Raw genomic sequence first — 21,369 nt, forward strand, 5'->3', positions numbered from 1 at the left:
GGTTAAATATCTTTAAATGACTAGTGTATTTAAGAGTAATTACAGATCCCATTCATTGTGTCAAGTGCCTGCAGTTACAGAGTTAATACCCTAGAGTTAGTCCCTTTACATATTAACTGAATTCAATGGGGTTTGTTACTGAATAGATCCTAAAAGATTAAAGGACTGCATGCTAAAAGTTTAAAGAACCACCCAAAGGCGATGGTAAAAAAGACAGAACAAAACCAGGAGCTACTTTTGAAAAGCCTTCAGAAATGACAGTTGGTCCAAGATGCCTTTGAGATGCTGCCTTTACAATCATATACCTGTCCTGCAAGTACAAGTAGGCCCTCCGCATTTATGGCTTTGACGTTTGCAGATCTGATTATTTGCGGTTTTGATCAATACGTTCTCTCTAGGAATCTCAAGGCCCTCTAGCGTAACTCTGCCAGGTTCCACTTTACATTGACCATAGTGTTTGCTGGAAAAGTTTCTGGATAAAACTCTGCTCTGGGTATTTGTAAGTCCCCCAGCATGATTCTATGATCAACTTTTGGCAGATGTTAACCATCGAGTTGCACGAGAGGACCTGGAGATTCCTAGAAGTAAAAAGAATAATGTACTTTTATTTGTGATCTCCCCCCAACAAATGTGGAGGGACCACTGTGTTTCTGTTTTGGTGACTATAGAGAAAACAGGCAGATCAGAACCTTGACCCTAGCCAGTGGGAGCAAAGCTAGGAAAAGGTGGAGTCTGCTCCCAGGAGGGAGTATATAAGAGGGAGGAGTAGGTTTGAAAGGGATGTTGATATTTATTTGTGCTCTGAGGGGTAAAGAAGAGCAATTGAGGCTAGGCTAGGCTAGGCTAGGCTAGGCTGCTGAGAGGGCAGTTAAAAAGGGTTTTAGGTACCCAAGAAAGGGACTAAGAATGTCCTTAATTATATTGTTGTAGTGTCCTGCAGGTGACTGGGGCCTGTTACAGACTGCCAAAATAAAGCTGCTTCGGGTCTCTGGAGGTATGCTGTTTAAATGATGCATGCACCCTAAGAATCTGGAAGCTGCACCAAAGCGGCACTCCAGTGCTTAGGAATGGAGTGTGGCTTTGGTGCGACCTCCGGACTCTTAGGACCCATGCATCATTTAAACAGCATGCCTCCAAAGAGACCTGAAGCAGCTTTATTTTGGCAGTCTGTAACAGGCCATAGTGTTTCGTGACTAGTGGAGTCACAGGTAACCAGAAGATTTATAAGATACAAAAGTTTAATAAAGGTTCTGTGAGAACTTAGTCTGTAAGCAAACATATATAAAGCGACAGAGAAACTATTACAAAAACAAGTTAAAGAAACTGCTAAACTGTGTAAGTAATCAAGTATTTATGCACCATATCTATTGTGAGCAATATCCACTAAGAGAGATATTGTACTCACCCTGACTTGTATATAAATTTATTACTTCGTTTCAACAAGCAGCTGTCTGAAGTCATTTTAGAAACGCATTAAAACGCTACCAACATTGGGACACATTACACAGTGGGTGTGTGGTGTGGCTGTCAAAGAATAGTTGGTGCCAAGCTGGGTGGGGGGATTTGAAACCCAGAGGTATAGCATCTAAAGAGAGTTAAAGTACAGGAGACACTGAGAGTCCCAGGTTTGAGTCTCGCAGTGAAGAATTGGTGAGATAATGATCATCACTTTCACATAATTGGTGGCAGCGGTGGCACACATTAAAAAGAAGTAAAGGGTTTCGAGAGATTTTACCAGTGCCACACTGTCACCTTCATAGTGGCCAAACATACAAGTCTATGTATGTAGATTCTCGCACTACACTCTTAAAACGTTGCCATTCCACCTTAACTGCTCTGACTGCCTCCTGTTGCATGTTGGGGTTTGTAGTTCAGTGAGGACTAAGAGCTTTGTGGCTGAATATTCTAAATGCCCCTTCCTAAACTGCAAATTCCAGGAGGCAGCCAGAGCAATTAAAGTGGAATGGCAACATTTTAAGAATGTAGTGTTATAATCTCCTATATTTATTTTTTTTAACATGCTGGGGATACTTAAATTGGAGAGGCAATCTGGTTTCCCCTTTTCTTTCTGTTCTCTGTTCACACTTACTCAGCAAGGGATTCTAGAGGCTGATGCTTTTCCCATCAAGCTTTATTCACTTGATTGCAGACACACTGAATCATAGAATCATAGAGTTGGAAGAGACCCCAAGGGCCATCCAGTCCAACCCCATTCTGCCATGCAGGAAATCCAAATCAAAGCATCCCTGACAGATGGCCATCCAGCCTCTGTTTAAAGACCTCTAAGGAGGGAGATTCCACTACACTCCAAGGGAGTTTATTCCACTGTTGAACAGCCTTTACTGTCAGGAAGTTCTTTCTAATGTTGAGGTGGAATCTCTTTTGCTGTAGCTTGCATCCATTGCTGCAGACACATTGCTGATACTGCTAAAAAACCTGCAGCTAAGCAGATGACCAGGCCTAAAAAGACTTTGTAAAAATGAGGAGGTTTGTTTTTTAATCATAGGTTTTGTTAATGCAGGCATGTCTACTATTTTGAAAATATTTTACCTGGCCTTTACTATTTACAGACACCAATTTTATTTAACAAAAATAAGTAAAGCAGGTATTTTAATGGATTTCCCAGAAAGTTCTGCAAGCAGCCATGAAAGAGGGAAACGGAGAATACGGTACTTGGTATATTTGCTCTCAAATGCCCTCAGTCAGCTGATTCTCGGGAAAGTTTCTGAATTGCCTTGGAGGAACAGCTTAGACTCTGTGACAATAGCTATGGCATTCTAGGGCAGACACCAAATGGGGAACCAGATAAAAACACGTAATAGTCTTATCTGGTAATCTGAAATGTTTAGTTGATTGGAACTGGGATTTCAATTTCCTCTGTTCATCCAGTTCCTCGAATGAGTTTTTATTGTTCTTTAGAATAACCAAGGGGGGGAAAACAGTAACATTAAGCACAAGCATGTCCACGAAAACTGCTAAACCAAACATTGTATTACCAGTAACATGAGATCAAGGAAATTTCAGTTCCTTTTTTCCCCTATACCAAAGAAAGAGAAATAAGGATAAATCACATCTGATTTATAGTTCTGCACTGGAATGCATGTTGAAAGCCACTGTGTTGGGGCATGGCACAGAGCTTAGGAAAGTGTTTTGGGGTTTACAGTATTTGTTTTTTGGTCTACCATTTCCAACCCCAACCTCGACTACTTGCTGGGTATTCTGGGAGCTGTAATACCAAAAATAACTTTTTCCAAGTTCAAGGTATGGGACATGTTTTGGCCCAGTCAAGCCTCACAGCTGTGGAACTCCTGTCCCAAAAAAAGCCTCTCAGAAATAAACTCTTCATCTTTTTCATTTTAGAAATAAATATCACTTTTTTTTAAAAAAGCAGAATGTTTAGAGATGAGATGTAATCTGTTATAATTGTTACATATCCTGGCCATCCTGCACTGAACAAACTGCATTTTATCATATGCCATAAAACCCTGTTAGACCCGTTTTGACCAATATGAAGAGATGCATAGGACAAAATGGATGTAGAAATGCCAGCTAACTTAATAACATCTGCAAATATTGCTATACATTTGTATGCAGAAGAATGTGTAGCCACAAACATGTATAGGTTTTATAAGATCCAAAATGTATATGTGTGTATGAAATAAATAAATGCACCATACTCAACTTGTTCGGAAAATGATGATAGCATATGCTGTTGCCATGTGCTTTCAAGTTGTCTCCAACTATGGTGATCCTATCCTGGGGTTTCCTTGGCAAGATTTATCAGAGGAGGTTTAGTATCCCCTGAGACAGAGAGAGTGTGGTTTGTTCCAGGTCACCATTGGCTTTCCATGGTTCAGCAGAGATTTGAACCCTGGTTTCCTGGAGTCCTAGTCCAACACACAAATCACTACATAATGCTGACTCTTTCTGGTGATTTATACTGATACATATGTTTAATGTTGATGTAGTTGCAGATATGCATTATCCTCTTTAATTTTTGTTGTTGTGTGCCTTCAAGTTATTTCTGATTTATGGTAACTACTTGCTGGGTGAACTTATCATGGCATCTTTCTTGGCAGCCTTTGTTCCTAGGTTTGCCATGGCCTTCCCCTGAGGCTGAGAGCATGCAACTTGCCCAAGGTCGCTCCGTGGCTTTCATGGCCAGGTAAAGAACTGAACCCTGGTCTCCAGAATCTTACTCCAACATTTAAACTACTACATTGCACAGGTTAATTGTATTCTTCTATTTTTATAAGACAAATTGAAGGAGAGAGGGGATCTGGATTATTCATAGAGAATATTTTTTTCCAAAAGCAGCTAGGGATGGCAGTTCACTTTTCTTTTGTGGACTTAACTAGAAATGCAACATTCTGGCAGATAATTGGTGCCCAGCTCTGAAAAGCTAATAAACATTAAAACCAGCTCTTGATCTGCCAGACAAACCCACTTACTTGGAAAACTAGGAGTAGAGGCTAATGCCTTCCAACATTTGGTTGTTATATTCCAGACATGAAAATGTCCTTTCTGGACCACAACTCTACAGAATCCTTCAAGCATTCTTACCCTGCTTCCATTAGCTCTACTCATTTAAAACTCATCCCACCTTCCCTAAGCCTAACTAATTTATTAGTTCTTTATTATTTTATTTTAAGTGTTTCTGTAATGCTTCCCAGTGCACAAGTATTTTCAAGGCAATTAACAAACAGAAACAAATTAAAATTACAAAGTTGAAATCATATTTAAAACATATTCAAACTCTTTAAAACTCCTAAATGTATTCTAAAAACAACCCCAGAAGCTAGTTTTGAAACAGTTAAAGCAGCAATTTGAAACACCGAATGCAGTGTGGAAAAGCACTGTTCTGACAGCCTGCTGGAAGCTTAAAAGAAATAGGATCAGCCTAACTTCCTTGTTTAGGGAGTTCTACACTCAAGGTGTTGCTCCAGAGAAAGACCTGTTGTGTGTGCTCACCAACCTAAATTCACAAGGTGTTGGGAGATGTACCAGGGCCTCCTCTGAAAATCTCAAATTTCCAGCCGGCTCATATGGGTAGTCTTTCATGTATTTTGGCCCCCAAGTCATTTAGAACTGTTCAGGTCAACACCAGCACCTTGAATTGAATCACAGGTAGAATTCTGAATTATAGAATTGGAAGACACCACAAGGGCCACCCACAGTCCAATCCATCTGCCATGCAGGAACTCACAATCAAAGCACTCCCAACAGATGGCCATCCAGCCTCTGTTTAAAGACCTCCAAAGATGGAGAATCCACCATACTCCAAGGGAATGTGTTCCACTGTTGAACAGCTCTTACTGTCAGGAAGTTCCTTCTAATGTTGAGGTGGAATCTCTTTTCCTGTAGCTTGCATCCATTGTTCCAGATCCTAGTCTCTCGAGCAGCAGAAAGCTAGCTTGCTCCATCCTCAACATGACACTCCTACAAATACTTAAATAGGGCTATCATATTGCCCCTTAACTGTCTTCTCCAGGTTAAACATACTCAGCTCCCTAAGTCTCTTCTCATAGGGCATGATTTCCAGGCTCTTCCATTTGAGCTTTGAAGCAAACTGGAAACCAGTTCAATTCTTGCAAGACCTGTGTTATTGGTCTCTCAAAATGCACACCTGATACCAGTGTGCCTATTGTGTTTTGCACTAGCTGCAGTTTCCAAACACTTTTCAAAGGCATCCCCACACAGAGTGCATTAAAGTGGTCTAAGAGGCAAACAAGAAAAGGCACAGCTGGTTTACACTGAAACAGCTAAGTTATTTATGCATGCACACACAACGTAAGTTGTACCATTTAGAAGCTCTGTGAGTCACATCTAGGTTGTATCCCCAGCAAATGATTTCCCAAGGCTTATAACTTCTTTAAGTCAAAGCCAGAAGTCTCAGGCCTTTCTCAGTAAGAGCATTTTAGGTGCCAATTTTTAGAATGCACTCACCACCAGCAGTCTGGCAAGAGAAGGCAGCAAGAAATATGGTGCAATGTGAGGAAAGGAAGGATTTTTTGGTTCCCTTCCCTTTACATATTGGCTTTCTTGTTCTGGTTTTCCAAAATTTTAATGATTGAATAATCGCTTAAAGGCATGCCTCTGCCACCAGAAAATCTTTCTCCTTTTTAAAATTCAGGTCACTGCTACAACCTCTGTAGCAGAGCTTGGGAAAACTTTCTTGTTTTGGACCACTGCTTATTATTCAGCATGGCCAATGGCTGTACTGGCTAGGATAATCCAGAATTTGTAGAATGAAAACATAACTTTCCCAAGTTCTGCTTGGGAGATCCAGCAAAACACAGGAGTCTGTCACACCGGAAGAATTTATCTTAATTTCGAATGAAAAGAAAGTGGGGCCAGTTTAGCAAATTTGCGTGAATGCGAATTGCATTCGAACTGGCTTCTCATTGCCCGAAAATAGCATGCCATTGCCTGAATTTGCGTGTGGTACTCTATCACGCAATAACGTGAAACCCCATGATTGTGTTCGGACTGACTTCCCATTGCCCGAAATTGCAAGTGGTAGTCTATCACGCAATAACGTTAGACCCCATGATTGCGTTCAGATTGCCATTGGATTATACTTCCTATTTCCCTTGTCTGATAACTCCATAGTGAGACCAGAGCCATCCTGTTAATTCTCCCTCAAATAATGATATATCGGTAGTTTCTCAAACTAGTAACAGTGTCTATGCCCCGTTCCTACCTTATCACAGCAGCTGGCACAAGTCAGCTTCTTAATACGCACAGACCAATAAAAGCCTATGTGGCTTGGATCCAGACTATCTGAAAGACTGCTGTCTTCCAATATGATCCTGCCTGAGACTGAAGATTATCAAAGTAGGGCTTTCTCTTGGCCCCAACAACATTGCAGGCATGTTTGGTGAAGACACAAGAGACAGCCTTCTAGGTGGTTGCTTCTAGGCCTGTGGAAGTCTCTCTCTCATGTGGTTAGGCTGCCCCCCCATAACTCTCTTTTTTCCAAGACCTTTCAATTGGGATATGCTGAATTTTTTTTATCACTGTTATTGGTTTAATTGCCTTTTTAACTGCTTTAATATTTTTAATTTCTTCTTATTGTTGTTGCGTGCCTTCAAGTCATTTCCTTCCACTGAGGATGAAAGCTTGTGACTTGCCCAAGATCACCCACCCAGTGAGTTACATTACATGGCTAAACAGAGAATCAAACTCTGGTCTCCAAGCTAATAGGCCAACACTCAAGCCACTATGCATGACTGTGTAGTTAATTGATTTTAACTCCTGTATTAACCATTGCTTTAATTATATATTGTTTTAACTTCTGTTGCGAATTGCCTTGGGACTCATGCTTGGAGAAGGGGGAATATAAATAAAACAAATCAAAATAAACATAATTAAATATAATTAAATCCAATTAAGCTGAATGGTAGGAAATCTGGAATAGATAAAATGGTGTACTTCTTCACAGAGCACTTAGTTAACCTGTGGTACTTCCTACACAAAATGTAGTAATGGCCATAAATTTGGATGGCTTGAAAAGGAGAATAGTCAACTTCAGGGAGAACAAAGCTATCAATCACTACTAATCATAATAGCTATATATTACTTCCAGTATCCGTATAGCTCTCAAGCAGGGATGGGAACATTTGAGTTTTGATACATTTTTAAAGCCTTCAGACCCTTTCTCCTCAAATTTTTAGAAACTTGCAAATTTTGGTAAATTCTTTAAAAACAGAAGAAAAATCCTTTAATGATCTGTACTAATTCAGAATCAAGAGGGTTGAATACAAAAGGATTCAGAGGCAGGCTTCTAAGAAATAGTCATTGTGAGCCTCAATTCTGGATGGACAAGTCTTTCAATTTCTTCCCAGTAACGTCTTTTTCCCACTTCTCATGTTCTTTCAATCTTCAATACAAATAATACAAATTTGTACATGTTGATAGAAGCTGGCAGCTGGAGTTAAATATCAAAAGTCAAATTTCAAATATTTCAAGTGAAGTGAAAAGAATTTATCAGTAAAATTACATGTTACTTAGAGAATTGTGGAACTGACTGGGACGAATCGGTTGATAGAGGAGAAGGCATGAACAGAAGTGAAAACAGACCTGAAAGCGGTGGAGAAGGAACAGAGTATATAAACAGGAGCACCCAAGGGAACCTGAACTATCTGTGTTTATCTGTCTTTATTGTTATTGCCCTCCATAGGTTGTTTGAATAAGTATGGTTCTGTTCCTCTCCACTTCCAACATGCTTATCAAAAGCAAATTGGGGAAAAAATGTTCTCAACCATCCATACTCTTTATACCAGTTAAAGGGGAATATAGTGGGATGCTATGATTATGTTCATGTCCCACGCTTGGGTTTCCAATGGGAATCTTGCTGGTAAATGAACACTGAAGCAGACAGGATTTTGCTTTGATCCAGCATGGCACTTCTTGTGCCTTGCTGCCTTATTTTCCTGATAGCCCCTCTGTACCTTTAACAATAAGGCTAGAGAAGGACAATGCTTCTTCAGAAATGATGATGAATTGCCTGTGGGTCATGTGTAAAAGCCTGTCAAACCTGTTTGACAAGAGATGATAGTAGGACAGAAAAAATGACTGAACGCCATGAGTTACAGTGGATCCATCCACCACCTTATCCTTTTAAAACAACTATTCTCTGTATCTGGCCTTTAAAATTCCTCAAGTGCACCTTCCACCATTTGTCTTCTGCCCCACAACCAAAATAAGCCGAACTCTTTGAATTTCTGCACTAACATGGTGCCAAGGGAGCCAGACATGGTGTGTTGATTTGAGCGTTGGACTACGACTGAAATTCAGGGTTTGATTCCCTGCTCAGCCATGAAACCCACTAGGTGACCTTTGGCAAATCACACTCTCTCAGTGGAAGGAAATGGCAAACCCGCTGAACAAATCTTATCAAGAAAGCCCCATCATAGGGTTTCCATAAGTCAGAAATGACTTGAAAGCATGCAACAGCAACTAACATGCCAAACCATGACAGTTAAGAAGCAGCACTTTGGAACATTACATTTTGGGACTGCAACCCACAGAATCCTCCAACCAGCATGAGTTTTTTTAATCCAAAAAGGAATGTACACAACTCTGTTAGAAAGTTACACTTCTATAATGTCTCACAGAATGCACCTTCTTGGCTGCTCTGAAAAAGCACTGTATGTTAATTTTTAGCAGCTCTTCTCATGTTGCCCCTGCCTTTGCCCTCTCTGCTCAAGAATAGATTTCCCCTGCTATGGCTCTCTGCCTTGCTGATACTTGACTTGCGGAAAGCACAAGGACTTTGTCCCTCCCATCCCTACAGGTGCAATCGCTTGGCTTAGGTTTCTCAATCAGTTCCAGTAATAGCTGCTTTCAAAGGAGCTAACCTATCCATGTAGTTTTATTACTTCCAAAAAGGTCAGTCCATTCAAAAGATTAGTTCTACACATTCTATGGAGTATGCAAAGCTTGAAGGGGTTTAATTGAAATGCCTATGTCAGATTTCATGGCTTAAATTCTAACATTAACTTCTGGGTCTCTCAGCAGGAAGCCCAGATTAAAACACACAATGACACCGAGTGTTGGGTGGATAAAATGAAACCCACCAAGATTTGTTCAAAAAATATACCCAGCATTCCTCTTGGTAGCTTTACGTCCACACCTGCCTTTATGTTTCAAGAAGACATATTTTAACATATCTCAGTCTGCTTTTTTCCTTTTCAAGATGCTATAGCACCAGTAATTTGAAAACACTTTGATATGGTTTTGTGTTGAGCCCCTTCCAAAGATTCAGGACAGAGGTCCTGTATGTTAGAACATGTCTTTGAACAAGGGATTGGAAAATCCCATCATTTTGCTTATTCCTGCATTTGAATTTTTGAAATTTCCAAAAGCCTTTCTACCCTGAATATGAAATTTTTTTTAGCAGATTTTGAAATATTTTACAAAAAAGAACTTTAATGAAGTTACCTTCCACCAGTGATGGAACAAAAGAGGAATGGGGTGCACTCAACCCTGCATGCAAAACATGGGGGAAGGTGCATTGGCAGCTCTCTCCTCTGTCAATGAGGCACCAGGAAAAGGAAATAGGACTCAGTTGTGCAAATTGAGCAGCAAAGCTGCTCTCCCTCCCCTCCCCTCCCCCTTGCAATGGTAGGTGCTATATCACATACACTGTATTTTATTATGTACTCAACCATATTTTTCTATTGAACTTATCTTTCTTAAAATGCCTTGTTGGCTTGCAATATATTTCTAGAACTGTGAGCAAGACAACAGACTCTTGATTGAATCTACAGGGTTGTTCCCGCTATGGCTTAAACTGGATCGTGATTTGAAATGATCTGGTTTAAGCCACCATGGTTAATTCAAATCACTGAAGCGATTTGAAAGGGGAGGGGCATGGTTTTTACCCATTTAACCCACGTCAAAAAAGACACTGGTAAAATGGTTTTTTTCTTTTGGGATGCGAAGATAACCATACTACAGACAGGTTGATTCATCCCAGTGGGAACCACAGGCGGATTTGAATCTGCCCTGGACCAAGTGGGAACTAGGCGGGGCAGATTCAATTTCACCACCAGTTACAGGGGGCAGCTGCAATGGCCCCGGCCATCTCCCCATCACCGGCCTTCCTGCCGCTCTGTACCTGGGCCACCGGTTTATCTTCTGCTTTCCTGCAACCTCCTTCCCGCCTTCCCCGGGCACAGAGAATGGAAAAAGGTTGGGGGGGAGCTGGGAAGGAGGTTGCAGAAAAGTCGGGGAGGCTTCTCTGCAAGCTTCCCCGGCCACGGGGAACTGAAGGAGGCCACAGGGAAGCTGAGGAAGCCGGTTAGAGGCTGAAGGAGGCCAGAAGAAGCTGGTAAGGAGGCTGGACCATGACAGTTGGGGCTAGGAGAGGCCAAGGTGCCTGATCTGAATTGGTAGAACTGGCGTAAACATAGTGCGAACCAGTAACTATTTTTGTACTGATTAATCAATTCGCATCAGGCACTGAATTTTCCGTAAGTGGGAACAGGGCCCACATTTAAATTATTCCTTTCATTTGAGCCCTCCCTCCATGCCATCTGTCATCTTCCAGCCTGGGAGGGAGTGAAAAGGCAGGCCCAACTCCATCAGGGATAGGCAGAGCAAGAAGAAGGGCCCTCCCTTCAGTCCATCTGCCATGGTCCAGGTCTCAGAGGGAAAGAAGAACCACTGGACCTGATCCCCTTCCCCACCACCATTCCCTTCTCCTTTTGTGTCATGTCTTTTTAGATTGTGAGCCTGAGGGCAAGGAACCATCTGAATAACTATCTGTAAGCCGCTCTGAGAGCCTTTAGGGCTGAAGAGCGGTGCATAAATACTGTAAATAAATAAAATAAATAATAAATTTGTACATAGTGTTGAAATTAAGGGAAAACCTCTTTCACCATTTGCTTTGTGTCCTCAAGCAGCCCATTGCCTAACACGTTGGCTGTCCTTTTCTCCTATAAGAAACAAAACGCTCCCAGGGCTCTGGGTATAAGTCTTGTCTGCTGCTATTCCTAGAAGAAAGGAACTTTAGAAGGATCCATCTTATCCCTTTATTTGCAGCGAGGACAGGCTGCCAGGTAGATGCATTTCTCGAAGGAGAACAGCAAGCATGGTGTTGCTGAATGGGCTTCTAGTTCTCACTCATGCTCAAAGTGGAGGACATTTTGAAATTTCTTATGAACAGAAGGTTCAAATGTACGACATGTCCTAGAAAAGGAGGCTATCTGGTCCCTGTCCATCATGATCTTATATCTACACGCCTGCTAGTAAATATTGACAAAGTACTTGGCCCTTCCTTCCTTCCCTCCCTCCTTCCCTCCCTCCCCCCCCCCCTCCCTCCCTCCCTCCCCGCCTCCCTTCCTTCCTTCCTTCCCTCCCCCCCCCCCCCCCCCAGGACCTGTCTGTAGTATGCTTGTCTTCTCATCCCTTTTGTGTACAAATCCATATGTTCATCCACTCAAGAAAAGGTTTTGGCCCCAAGCCACTTTTCCCTGCTCAGTGCCCTCCCTGCCCCACAGCCTGGCATGAAGGAACATGCTACAAAGACTAGCTACATACATCCCGAGCCTTCCACTCCCTTGTAGTTTAATGATAATATACTCAAGCATGCAGTCAGCCTGCCTCAGTATAAAACCACGAATGTCAAATGAGTTCATCTTATTACAGGAAAAGAGAGTTTAGAGTTCAACCCAACATTAGTTGAAGTCAGCACAAAACTGCTTGCTTTCCACCACACTGAAAACTGGCAAACTGACATCCCCAGCTCTTTCCATTCCAAAGTATTCAGCTGAACTGAAGGCCTGTTGTGAGGCCACTGTGCCTCCTTCCTGGCATGGCCAAATCCCTCTTCTCCTCCTGCCCTCACATTAGGATCTTTCTGATCCTGTACTAATAATGGTGTAATAGCACCAAAACATAGAGAGTGCTATGGGAAAGAGAAAGCCTCACCTTCCCCCAAACCACTCTGCAGCAGTCACTGCCCTACCTTGAGCCTAAAGCAACACAGGTCTAATCTAATCTACATAACTTTATTTTATTCATTTCAAGGATTTATATCCCACTTTTCTCCCACAATGGGATTCAAGGCAGGATGCACTAATTTAAAAATACAGAATAACTTTAAAAGACAGACATAAAAACATTAATTACAAATTATTATTACAAAGAACTTATTATTATTACAAGTATTACAAAGAAATAATTCAGTGTGACACTGCTTTAACTGCCATGGCTCAGTGCTGGGATTTATAGTTTGTGATGGCACCAGCCCTTTCTTAGAGAGAAGGCTAAATAGCTCACAAAACTAGAGATCCCGGGATTCTATCACATTGAGCCATGGCAATTAAAGCTGTGTCAAACTGAATTATTTCTGTAGTGCAGATTAGACCACAAATTCTGGGATGGGATGCAGTTAAGGTCTGATAGCAAGCCTCCTCCACTATGTATGTACAGCATGTATGCACACACCCATGTGTGCTAATTTCATTCTTGAAGGATGCAATGAGTAATTTTAGCAGTTTTCTTCCTGATGTGAGACAATCTTCAAAACTGCCATTTTTGAAGATTAATGACAATTTGAGACTTATTTTTATGTAACATTCATAAATCATAGACTCTTAGTATGGGCATGAACCACAACAGTCATCTAGTCCAACCCCCTGCTATGCAGGAATACAAATTAAAGCACTTTTGAAAGATGTCTATTCAACCTCTGTGTAAAGACTTCCAAAGCTGGAGAGTCCACCATCCTCTGATGATATTTTTGTGTGTGCAGGAAACAGTATTTTCTGCACATAAATAATAATTTCTGTTCAAACATATATTTTTCTGTGCAAAGAATACTATTTCCTGTACAAAAATGTGTATGGTTGAATTTTGCACAGAATAAGTCCTGAAGTGCAAAGACTCTCATCCTCCAGCATTCCCCTGACACTTCAACATATTTTACAACCAGTTTTTCTCCATCATTAGTCTACACTGACAATTGGGAATTATACTTGTATATAAATCCTGCATATGTGTTGCTTGTTTCCCAATAACCAACACTATTAGGTGTTAGATGGCAAATTAATGTGAAGAACCAATCATTGTCAGTTAGCTTACCTCCTGCATTAGCAATATGTGCCATACTGAGATATGATCTTCCATATACATCAGGTCTTTACACTTTTCTTTGATTTCAGATGCTTCATGAACAAGGTGCTAGAAAATCTTCCAGGTGAGCTTTGGAGAACCAGTTAGTTGCAGTAATGATACACCTCCTGTATTAAATGAAAGGTCATAACATCAGTAGCAGCAAATCTATTTTACATTCCCTTTTATTTATTTAGAAGGATGTACAAACCTTGCTAATCACCCCCCCAAATGTGTTACAAGTCTATGGTGTTTGTACTAGTTTGCTTGTTCACACAGTACCTTGACATGTACTAAATGATTACAAAGCGTTTTCTTTCAGGCAATGCAGAAATTGAATTATTTACATCTCTGTACTTTCTCTCAATCTAAATTATGTAGGAATCCCAGATACGAGTACACCAAGAGTGGGCAACGGTTAGGGCTATGGAGCTGTACTGCTCCCCCAAGAACCGTGGAGGATTACACACCTGAAATTCTCAACAACAAAAATTATGAACTCTTAAAATACCAAAGGTGTTGTGCCTGACAACTCTGTTGTAGTTTTTGGCCAGAGGCTGTTATGCACCCCTGCATATGCTGAACTGTGTTTTGGAGTCCTTATATTTTGATATCTTATATTTGTTTTAGAGAGATTGCTGACCTTTCGGGAACATTAAAAAGGTCAGGTTCTCAGGAAAAAAAAGGAATCGCTTTCCCCAAGCAGGTGTATATCAAAGTAAACAAAACCATCATATCTAAAGTGCTTCATTCCCACCCCCCTTGAAACTTCAGACCAAGGGTTTCTTCGTACCTAAAGAAGTAAGCCAGTCTCACTCTATTCCTAACCCTTATTGTGATTCCAGCCAAACTTCTCCATCCACCCATCTCAGGGCTATTCTGATCCAGTCTGCTTTTCGTAGAATCATTGTTTTTTTCTTGAAAAGTGTAGACTTAACCAAGATGGCCACTGCATAAAAAAGTATGACTGAAAGCTTGATATTTTTATGTGTTACAGTGCACCCACGTTATACGCAGGCGCGCCTTACACAGACTCCAGCAAATGCAGGAAGTCTGCACCAGAAGAAGCCTCGGCACGTCCAGAAGTTGTAATGGCGCGTGCGCCGCTGCGTGCACAAACCCCATTATCTTCAATGGGGCTCGAGCATATGCAGAATTCCCCTTACATGGGGGGGAGTCTAGAATGGATCCCCCATGTAAGGGAAGAGCCCACTGTATTTTTAAAAGATGAGAAACTGAGAAACATCCCATTAAAACAGGGAAATCAAGTATAACTTATCCAAACCCTTTGTATATAACCTTTGATTCTTATGGGATAACTTCTAGAAATCATTTCAGAAGCATCTTAAGTGCAGAAGAAAATAATTAGATATATGCACAGTTAACCCATCCAAAGACTCTTAAAATAAGAATAAAAAAATATCTAGTATTGAATGAAGAGTGTTCAACATAATAGTGGTTGCGATGAAAGCTCCTCTGTAGAAGTAGAACAGAACTCAGGAGAATGTGGCAATGTGAGGAGGGTCTCTCCAGATGACCTCAAAGGCTGAATGGATCTATAAGGGAAATGGTGGTCTCAGATAACTTGTTTGCAAGTTGTTAACAAGAAACCCTTAATCAAAGCTCTGCAGCAAACTGGTAGCCGATGCAGTTCCTTTAGCAGAGGCAGTATCAGTGGTGTCTCAAGTTGCTGGGGATACAGACTATACCAGGAGACACCTAAGAGGAGGGGTGAAACCTGGTTGGTTCCTCTTCCTATTGTGGTGTGGTGGTGCAGTGCTGGTGCTGGGCCCACCACTTCTTTGCTGCCATGGCTTTCAAGGGAGTCAAGGTGGTACAGAAAGAGAGATGAGCACATGGCCCTCCCTCCTTCCCTGGTGCTCTGGGCAAGCCAAGGCACCAGGAAAGGAGATACTGCTTGCTTGCCTCCTTCTTCAGTGCCTTGGCTTGTTTGCCTGAACCAGCCAAGTCATTGGTGAAGGAGAGGCATGTATGCAGGCACCCCTCCTCCCTTCCCCAGTGTCTTGGCTGACTTGCCTGAGCTGCCCAAGGCACCCTGGAAGGAGGTTAATGCATGTGTGTACTGCTTCTGCCATCCCTGGTGCCTCACTTACCCAACCATCCCTCCCAGCAGCCCTGCGGGGGCATTTGGACAGCTGGAGCCCCCACCTCTTCAGCAGCATCGGGCACCCACACCAGGTGACATCAACACTAGGCATGCCGCTGGGAGGTATTATGTACTATCAGTACATCACTCCATTCAGAGGCCTAGCCAAAGCAGGTGCATCAGGCACAGTTTCTAGACCAGCTTAATGCAGAGTGCATAAAGAGTTTCAACCTTGAGGACACCCATGTCTGGATGTGCTATATACCAAAAACATGGTTAAACACTGAGAAGGAAAGGCAAGAAGTAGTGATTATGGAGAGAAAGCCACATTCATTACCCAAGGCTTTATTTACTTATTAAGAAGCCAGTTTTAATGTATACAAAATGCCAGTGGGGAAAATCTCTTATGGGAACCTTTTTCATAATTAAATGTAGCCAATTATTTCCAGGTAGTTCTTTTTATATAGATAAGTATCACGCATATAGATTTACAAAAGGCAACTCAACAGTTCACACATCATGAAATTTCTGTGAAGAAGAGACTTTGCTATATGTATCAATGGACAATTGATTTGCAGACAGTTGCATGTGAGGATCCTATCAATGGGTTTTTGTAGTTGCTCTTGCACATACATTTCCACGTATGCATCCAAGAAGGAAATATGAGGATCAGCTTCAAAATATGCATTCAGATATGAAGTCCTTCCTCATCTACGTAATTTTCAGGGCAGCCACCTTTGAATATAATTCCATAGTGATTCCCGGATCTCAGATTACAGTGCAAATAAGAGTACAAGTATGCAAATTAAAAACAGATTATATGGAACTGGCAATAAGGCATAATTCATTTCACACTTGCAATATAATAGTTAGTACTATGTGAGTTATAGGTCTGTTCTAGATTAAGATCAAATTAATATGTTTCTTTTTCCAGCTGCAAAGTTAACTGTAATGTTGGTAAAGGAATTTCCAGCTTTTCACATTTGAATGACATTCTTTTTTTGGAATAAGACGCCGACTGGAAAAGTGATACACATATTTTCTAGTTAAAAGGCATGAACTGCCACCCCACTATGGCACGGCATTGAGTAGAGAGCCACTGCAATAGGCTTCCTGAAACTGGTGCCTTTCAAATGAGATGGATGCTGGATGGGGATGATTGCAGTTGTAGTACAAAATATACGTGATCATAGGAACGGCGGTATATAAATAAAATTTCAATCAATCAATTTCAATATTGTGTGTGTATAATTATATCTATCTACCCACACAATTATTATTTGGGAAAGGGATCTTGTATCCCCACACTACCCATTAAATAATAATGTTTGTGACTCGGATTTAATTTTTAAAAAACTAGCGGAATATTTGAGAGGAAAAATTAATTAGTTACTATTTCTTTAAAACCTCCTCAGTTCAATTTGTCAGAGTGATACCATGGGGAGAAAGAATTCCACACAAACTAGCTCTATATGATGATGTTTGGATGGAGAACCCAGTTCCCATGAGAATGTATCTTCATTATCGGTTGTAGGGGCAGATAACAGATTCCTCTTGGACTATACAGGTATGGTATCAGGCTCAACCATCCTATGTGCTGAACAGGGACTTCAGATAGCAGACTAGAATAAAGCATAGCTTGGCTTGATATCTAAATCTGACAGTTTGGCAACTGCTTTAAAGCAGGAATTCCACTTATTGCTTTATTCCACTAGCTGCTCCAAAACCATTTGCAAAGCTGCGTGATCTTTCTCCAACCCAATTTCCACTGCGAAGTAAAAGTCAGAACAAAATCTATTTTGCACACCAACATCCCTACACATAGAGAGGAACTGCTGGACCTCATCCCCTTCCTCACCACCTCTCCCTTCTCCTTTTGTGTTGTGTCTTTTAGATTGTACACCTGAGGACAGGGAACTGTCTAATTAAATAGATTGTATGTACAGCGCTGTGTAAATTTACAGCGCTTTATAAATAAAGGTTAATAATAATACATACATACATATATGCCTTTTCTGTTTTTATATTTAAATGCTGAAAAGGGAAGAGAGAATACTATGCTTCACTCCCCTGGTTTCTAAGATTCTTCTTTTCCATGGGGACCTCAAGGTTCATGTATTTCATCATCCGACCTATTAAATAATAATGTTTGTGACTGGGATTTAATTTTTTTTTAAAAGAAAGAAAGCAACAGACAACTTTTGCATTACTCTAGTCAAAAATCTCTTTGGGGAAATTGTATTGATTGCAGAGACATTCCTATTCTGCACTGAGGTCCAATGGAAAGAAAACAGCTGTGCTGACTTCCCACTCAGTTTTCAAACTCATGGTTTTCTCCGCAGACAGCAGCTTTGGCTTCATATGTTCCAAGACAATGTCAACAAAGAGCAAATATTGGCTGCATAGGAGCGAGACTGGTGAGAGAATAGATTGTAAAAAAACAAGCTGACCTTCAGCAGCCATACAGCTCCAAAGAAAGTGGTGGGAGCCTACTTCCTCAGATACATTCATCTGAATGACTTTAGGGGTCATTGTGGGCATGAGAGGACTGATTCAGAATGGGAACACAGAGAAATGTATTGTTTTGAAAATTATCCTTTGCAGAAATTCATTTCCTGCATGGCAGGGGGTTGGACTGGATGGCCCTAGTGGTCTCTTCCAACTCTATGATTCTATGATTCTATGATTCTATATATTTTAAATTTGAAAACATTATTTTGGAAGAAGACATTTCTTTGAAATCCATGTTTTTCTGCAAAAAAAAGGTGGTTTTTTTTTTCTTTTGCACAAAACACTTTTCCCAGACAGCGCGTGCTTTTATGGAAAACTGCTGGGTTTTATAAGGAAAAACATTATTTTTGCACAAAAATGGGGATATCTATGAAATGTTTGTGTGAAAAAACACATTTTGCACAAAAAAAACCCTGGTTTCCACTTTTTTTGTGTATAAAATGATTTTTTTGGTGCAAATTTGCTGTTTTTGTGCAAACCCAGCAATTTTGCGTTTTAAAAACAAAAAGGTATCTGGAAGCTGTCTTTTTTGCATCGAAAACATGTTTTGTAACCTCCTCCCTGTCCTATTTCACGCAATTAATCCCATATATACTTCTGTGAAACACCATGGGATGTGTGAATACCTGTTCAAACCTCGTGTTTATGTTCTCCCAGAGCAGGGAAAAACCTTCAGATCTTATTAATTCACATGTGCAAGGAAAAATAGCCAAATATTTACATCAGTGGCTTGAATGTTCATGGTTTGCAAGCTCTGCTGAGAACAACCAGGACTGATGCTCTGTTAATAGAAATTCGATAGGAAACATGTAGCATAATAACTTACTCAATTTAATTATTATAATTGAGTAAACAATTACCTTAACAAAAAATGCATTGACAATAACTACATTGAGAAACTGACCATCCCTGAGACAGCCAGCAAATATTTTGGGGCAACCACCCCATCCCCCCAGCAAACCCATAAAAAGACAAATGAATGTAGACAAGTCACCATTTACCATGGCAAAACCATAGTTTCAAAAAATCATCATGTGATATTGACAGAATTTTCTCATTATGTGGACAGCCTCTGATTTTTTTATATTGATTGGAATATTAAGCAGGATACTTAAATTTTCATGTACCTGTATGGAATCAGTCAACTAAGAACAACAATCAATTGACTACAGCATCATAAGCAGAAGTTATTATTCTTCTGTTATTCTTCTAGGTCCAAACTCTAGTCTGTTTGTCCATCACACTATTGTTGAATCAGATAGTCAAAGCTCAGTTTTGTTGATGAAATCAATGACATGCAAACCAATGGGTCCAATTATTAATTGTTAGCTATGTCCTGTTGACCTGATGACATTTGACATTCAGATATGTTGTTTAGCATTTAACCTAATCAATCCACAGTACCATCCTGAATGGTCCCCTCTTTGTTGTCCTTCCTTCCGCCTGCCCAGCAGGCTAAGACCTTTTTGTTTAGACAGACATTTAAAACAGAAAGATTAAAAAAAAAACATCTGGGGAGAAGTGTATTGTTTTCAAATGTATGGTTTTAAATGCTTTTTATCTTTATAATTGTATTCTATTTTAAATAAATGATCTGTTCTAATATTGCAACAGTTGAATTCCACTTTACTTGTCACTTTTGTAAGTTTTTAGTTGTACTATGATTTTAGACTGTAAGCTGCTTTGGGTCCCAATTCTGGGAGGAAGCGGGATACAAATTAATAATAATAATAATAATAATAATAATAATAATAAATTCCATGGTGATTAATTAATTCCATGTCAGTTACTCACAGTTAGCAAATCCATACTTCAGAAACATTTGGTTTTGGTTTTGCAACCCCTGTTAGTGCAAAATCAAACAGCTCCCCCCAGAGCTCCTCATAATCAGCAACAACCTCCCCCTACAAGAACATGGAGGACTGTTGTGTGAACCATCAGTGTGCCTTGCATGATTTCCATGATTACAGCAGTACTTTCTAGAGCCACTCCAATCAAAAGAATCATTGCAGAGTCAAAATATGTGCTGCCATGCACACAAATCATACATTTGTTCCTAGGATTCTGTACAGAGCTAGGTTTTTTGGAAAGCAGCCAGCATTACATTCTTGCATATCATACTGTCAGTTCCATTAAGACAGTGGCAAAAGCTCCAGATGATCACAATGCCTGTGATGCAGCCCCTAGCATGACCTCAAAGTCTCTAAGCATCCAGTCTTACAATGAGATACTGATGGGACCCTTACCAAGGGCAGAGGGTTACTGTGTAATTGCTATGGAATCTCCTCATGTGACTTTATCAGTTCAGTGCAGCACTTCAGTTTGACTTCGCTTCCCAGCCAATTCCTGCACACCACCAACAAGACGGTTCTCCTCGTCATTCTCCCAGACCTCTGTGCTATTCAGAACCTCTTGTTCTGAAGGATTTGCCGACAGGTACTTCTATTGATCTCCTTCCCCAAAAGGTATTTTTAATTCATATTAGTTAAACAACATGCATAAGGCAGCAGGAAAGATCAACATTTAAGCATGATTGTACTGCAGCAATTTTTGCTACAGTATAAAGAAAGATTAAGTCTGAATGCATTGATGACATTTTAGCAATCTTAATAAAGATACTATAGAACCTTCAACTTTGATTCTGTTCATGGATCACTCAGCTACTTTTGGTTTTTCAAATCTGAAGTCTCAGTTGAGGCTGCTTGTTTGGTCAAATTTTGGAAAAGATGTGTTTTTGTTGTTTCTCCTTTCTTTTCAACTGTGATATATGAATTATCTAAGATACACAGAAGATCTGACGGAGGCCCAACAATTATCTAATATACACAGAAGAACTGAAGGAGACCCATTTTCTTGGGGAAATCTGGCATAGCTAGTACTAACTGTAGTCACAGACAAGTAAAGGAATTTTTATTATACTCACTATGTTCTCATGTTGCATGTCCCAAAAAACTATGGTTTAAGACAGTCATTCTCAACCTTTGGTCCTCTAGATGCTTTGGACTCTAATGCCCAGAGGTCCCTGCCAGCATGTCCAACAATCTTGGATTCTGGATAATCCAAAGGTTGAGAGCCACTGGTTTAGGGAGCTGTGAATAAACTCAAATGTGCCCAAACCTGGCTAACCC

General features: G+C 40.5%; 1 protein-coding gene across 1 annotated transcript in view; it reads right to left on the reverse strand.

The window, feature by feature from the left end:
* RGL1 (ral guanine nucleotide dissociation stimulator like 1) overlaps window positions 1–21,369 on the reverse strand; it is a 119,535-nt gene that overhangs the window by 91,758 nt on the left and 6,408 nt on the right. The window contains 1 exon segment of the mRNA XM_042465145.1: window positions 13,594–13,751. Coding sequence (XP_042321079.1) covers window positions 13,594–13,644 — 51 coding nt within the window. The 5' untranslated portion in view covers window positions 13,645–13,751.

This window comes from Sceloporus undulatus, chromosome 4, assembly GCF_019175285.1.
Source record: "Sceloporus undulatus isolate JIND9_A2432 ecotype Alabama chromosome 4, SceUnd_v1.1, whole genome shotgun sequence".
NCBI classification, from domain to species: domain Eukaryota; kingdom Metazoa; phylum Chordata; class Lepidosauria; order Squamata; family Phrynosomatidae; genus Sceloporus; species Sceloporus undulatus.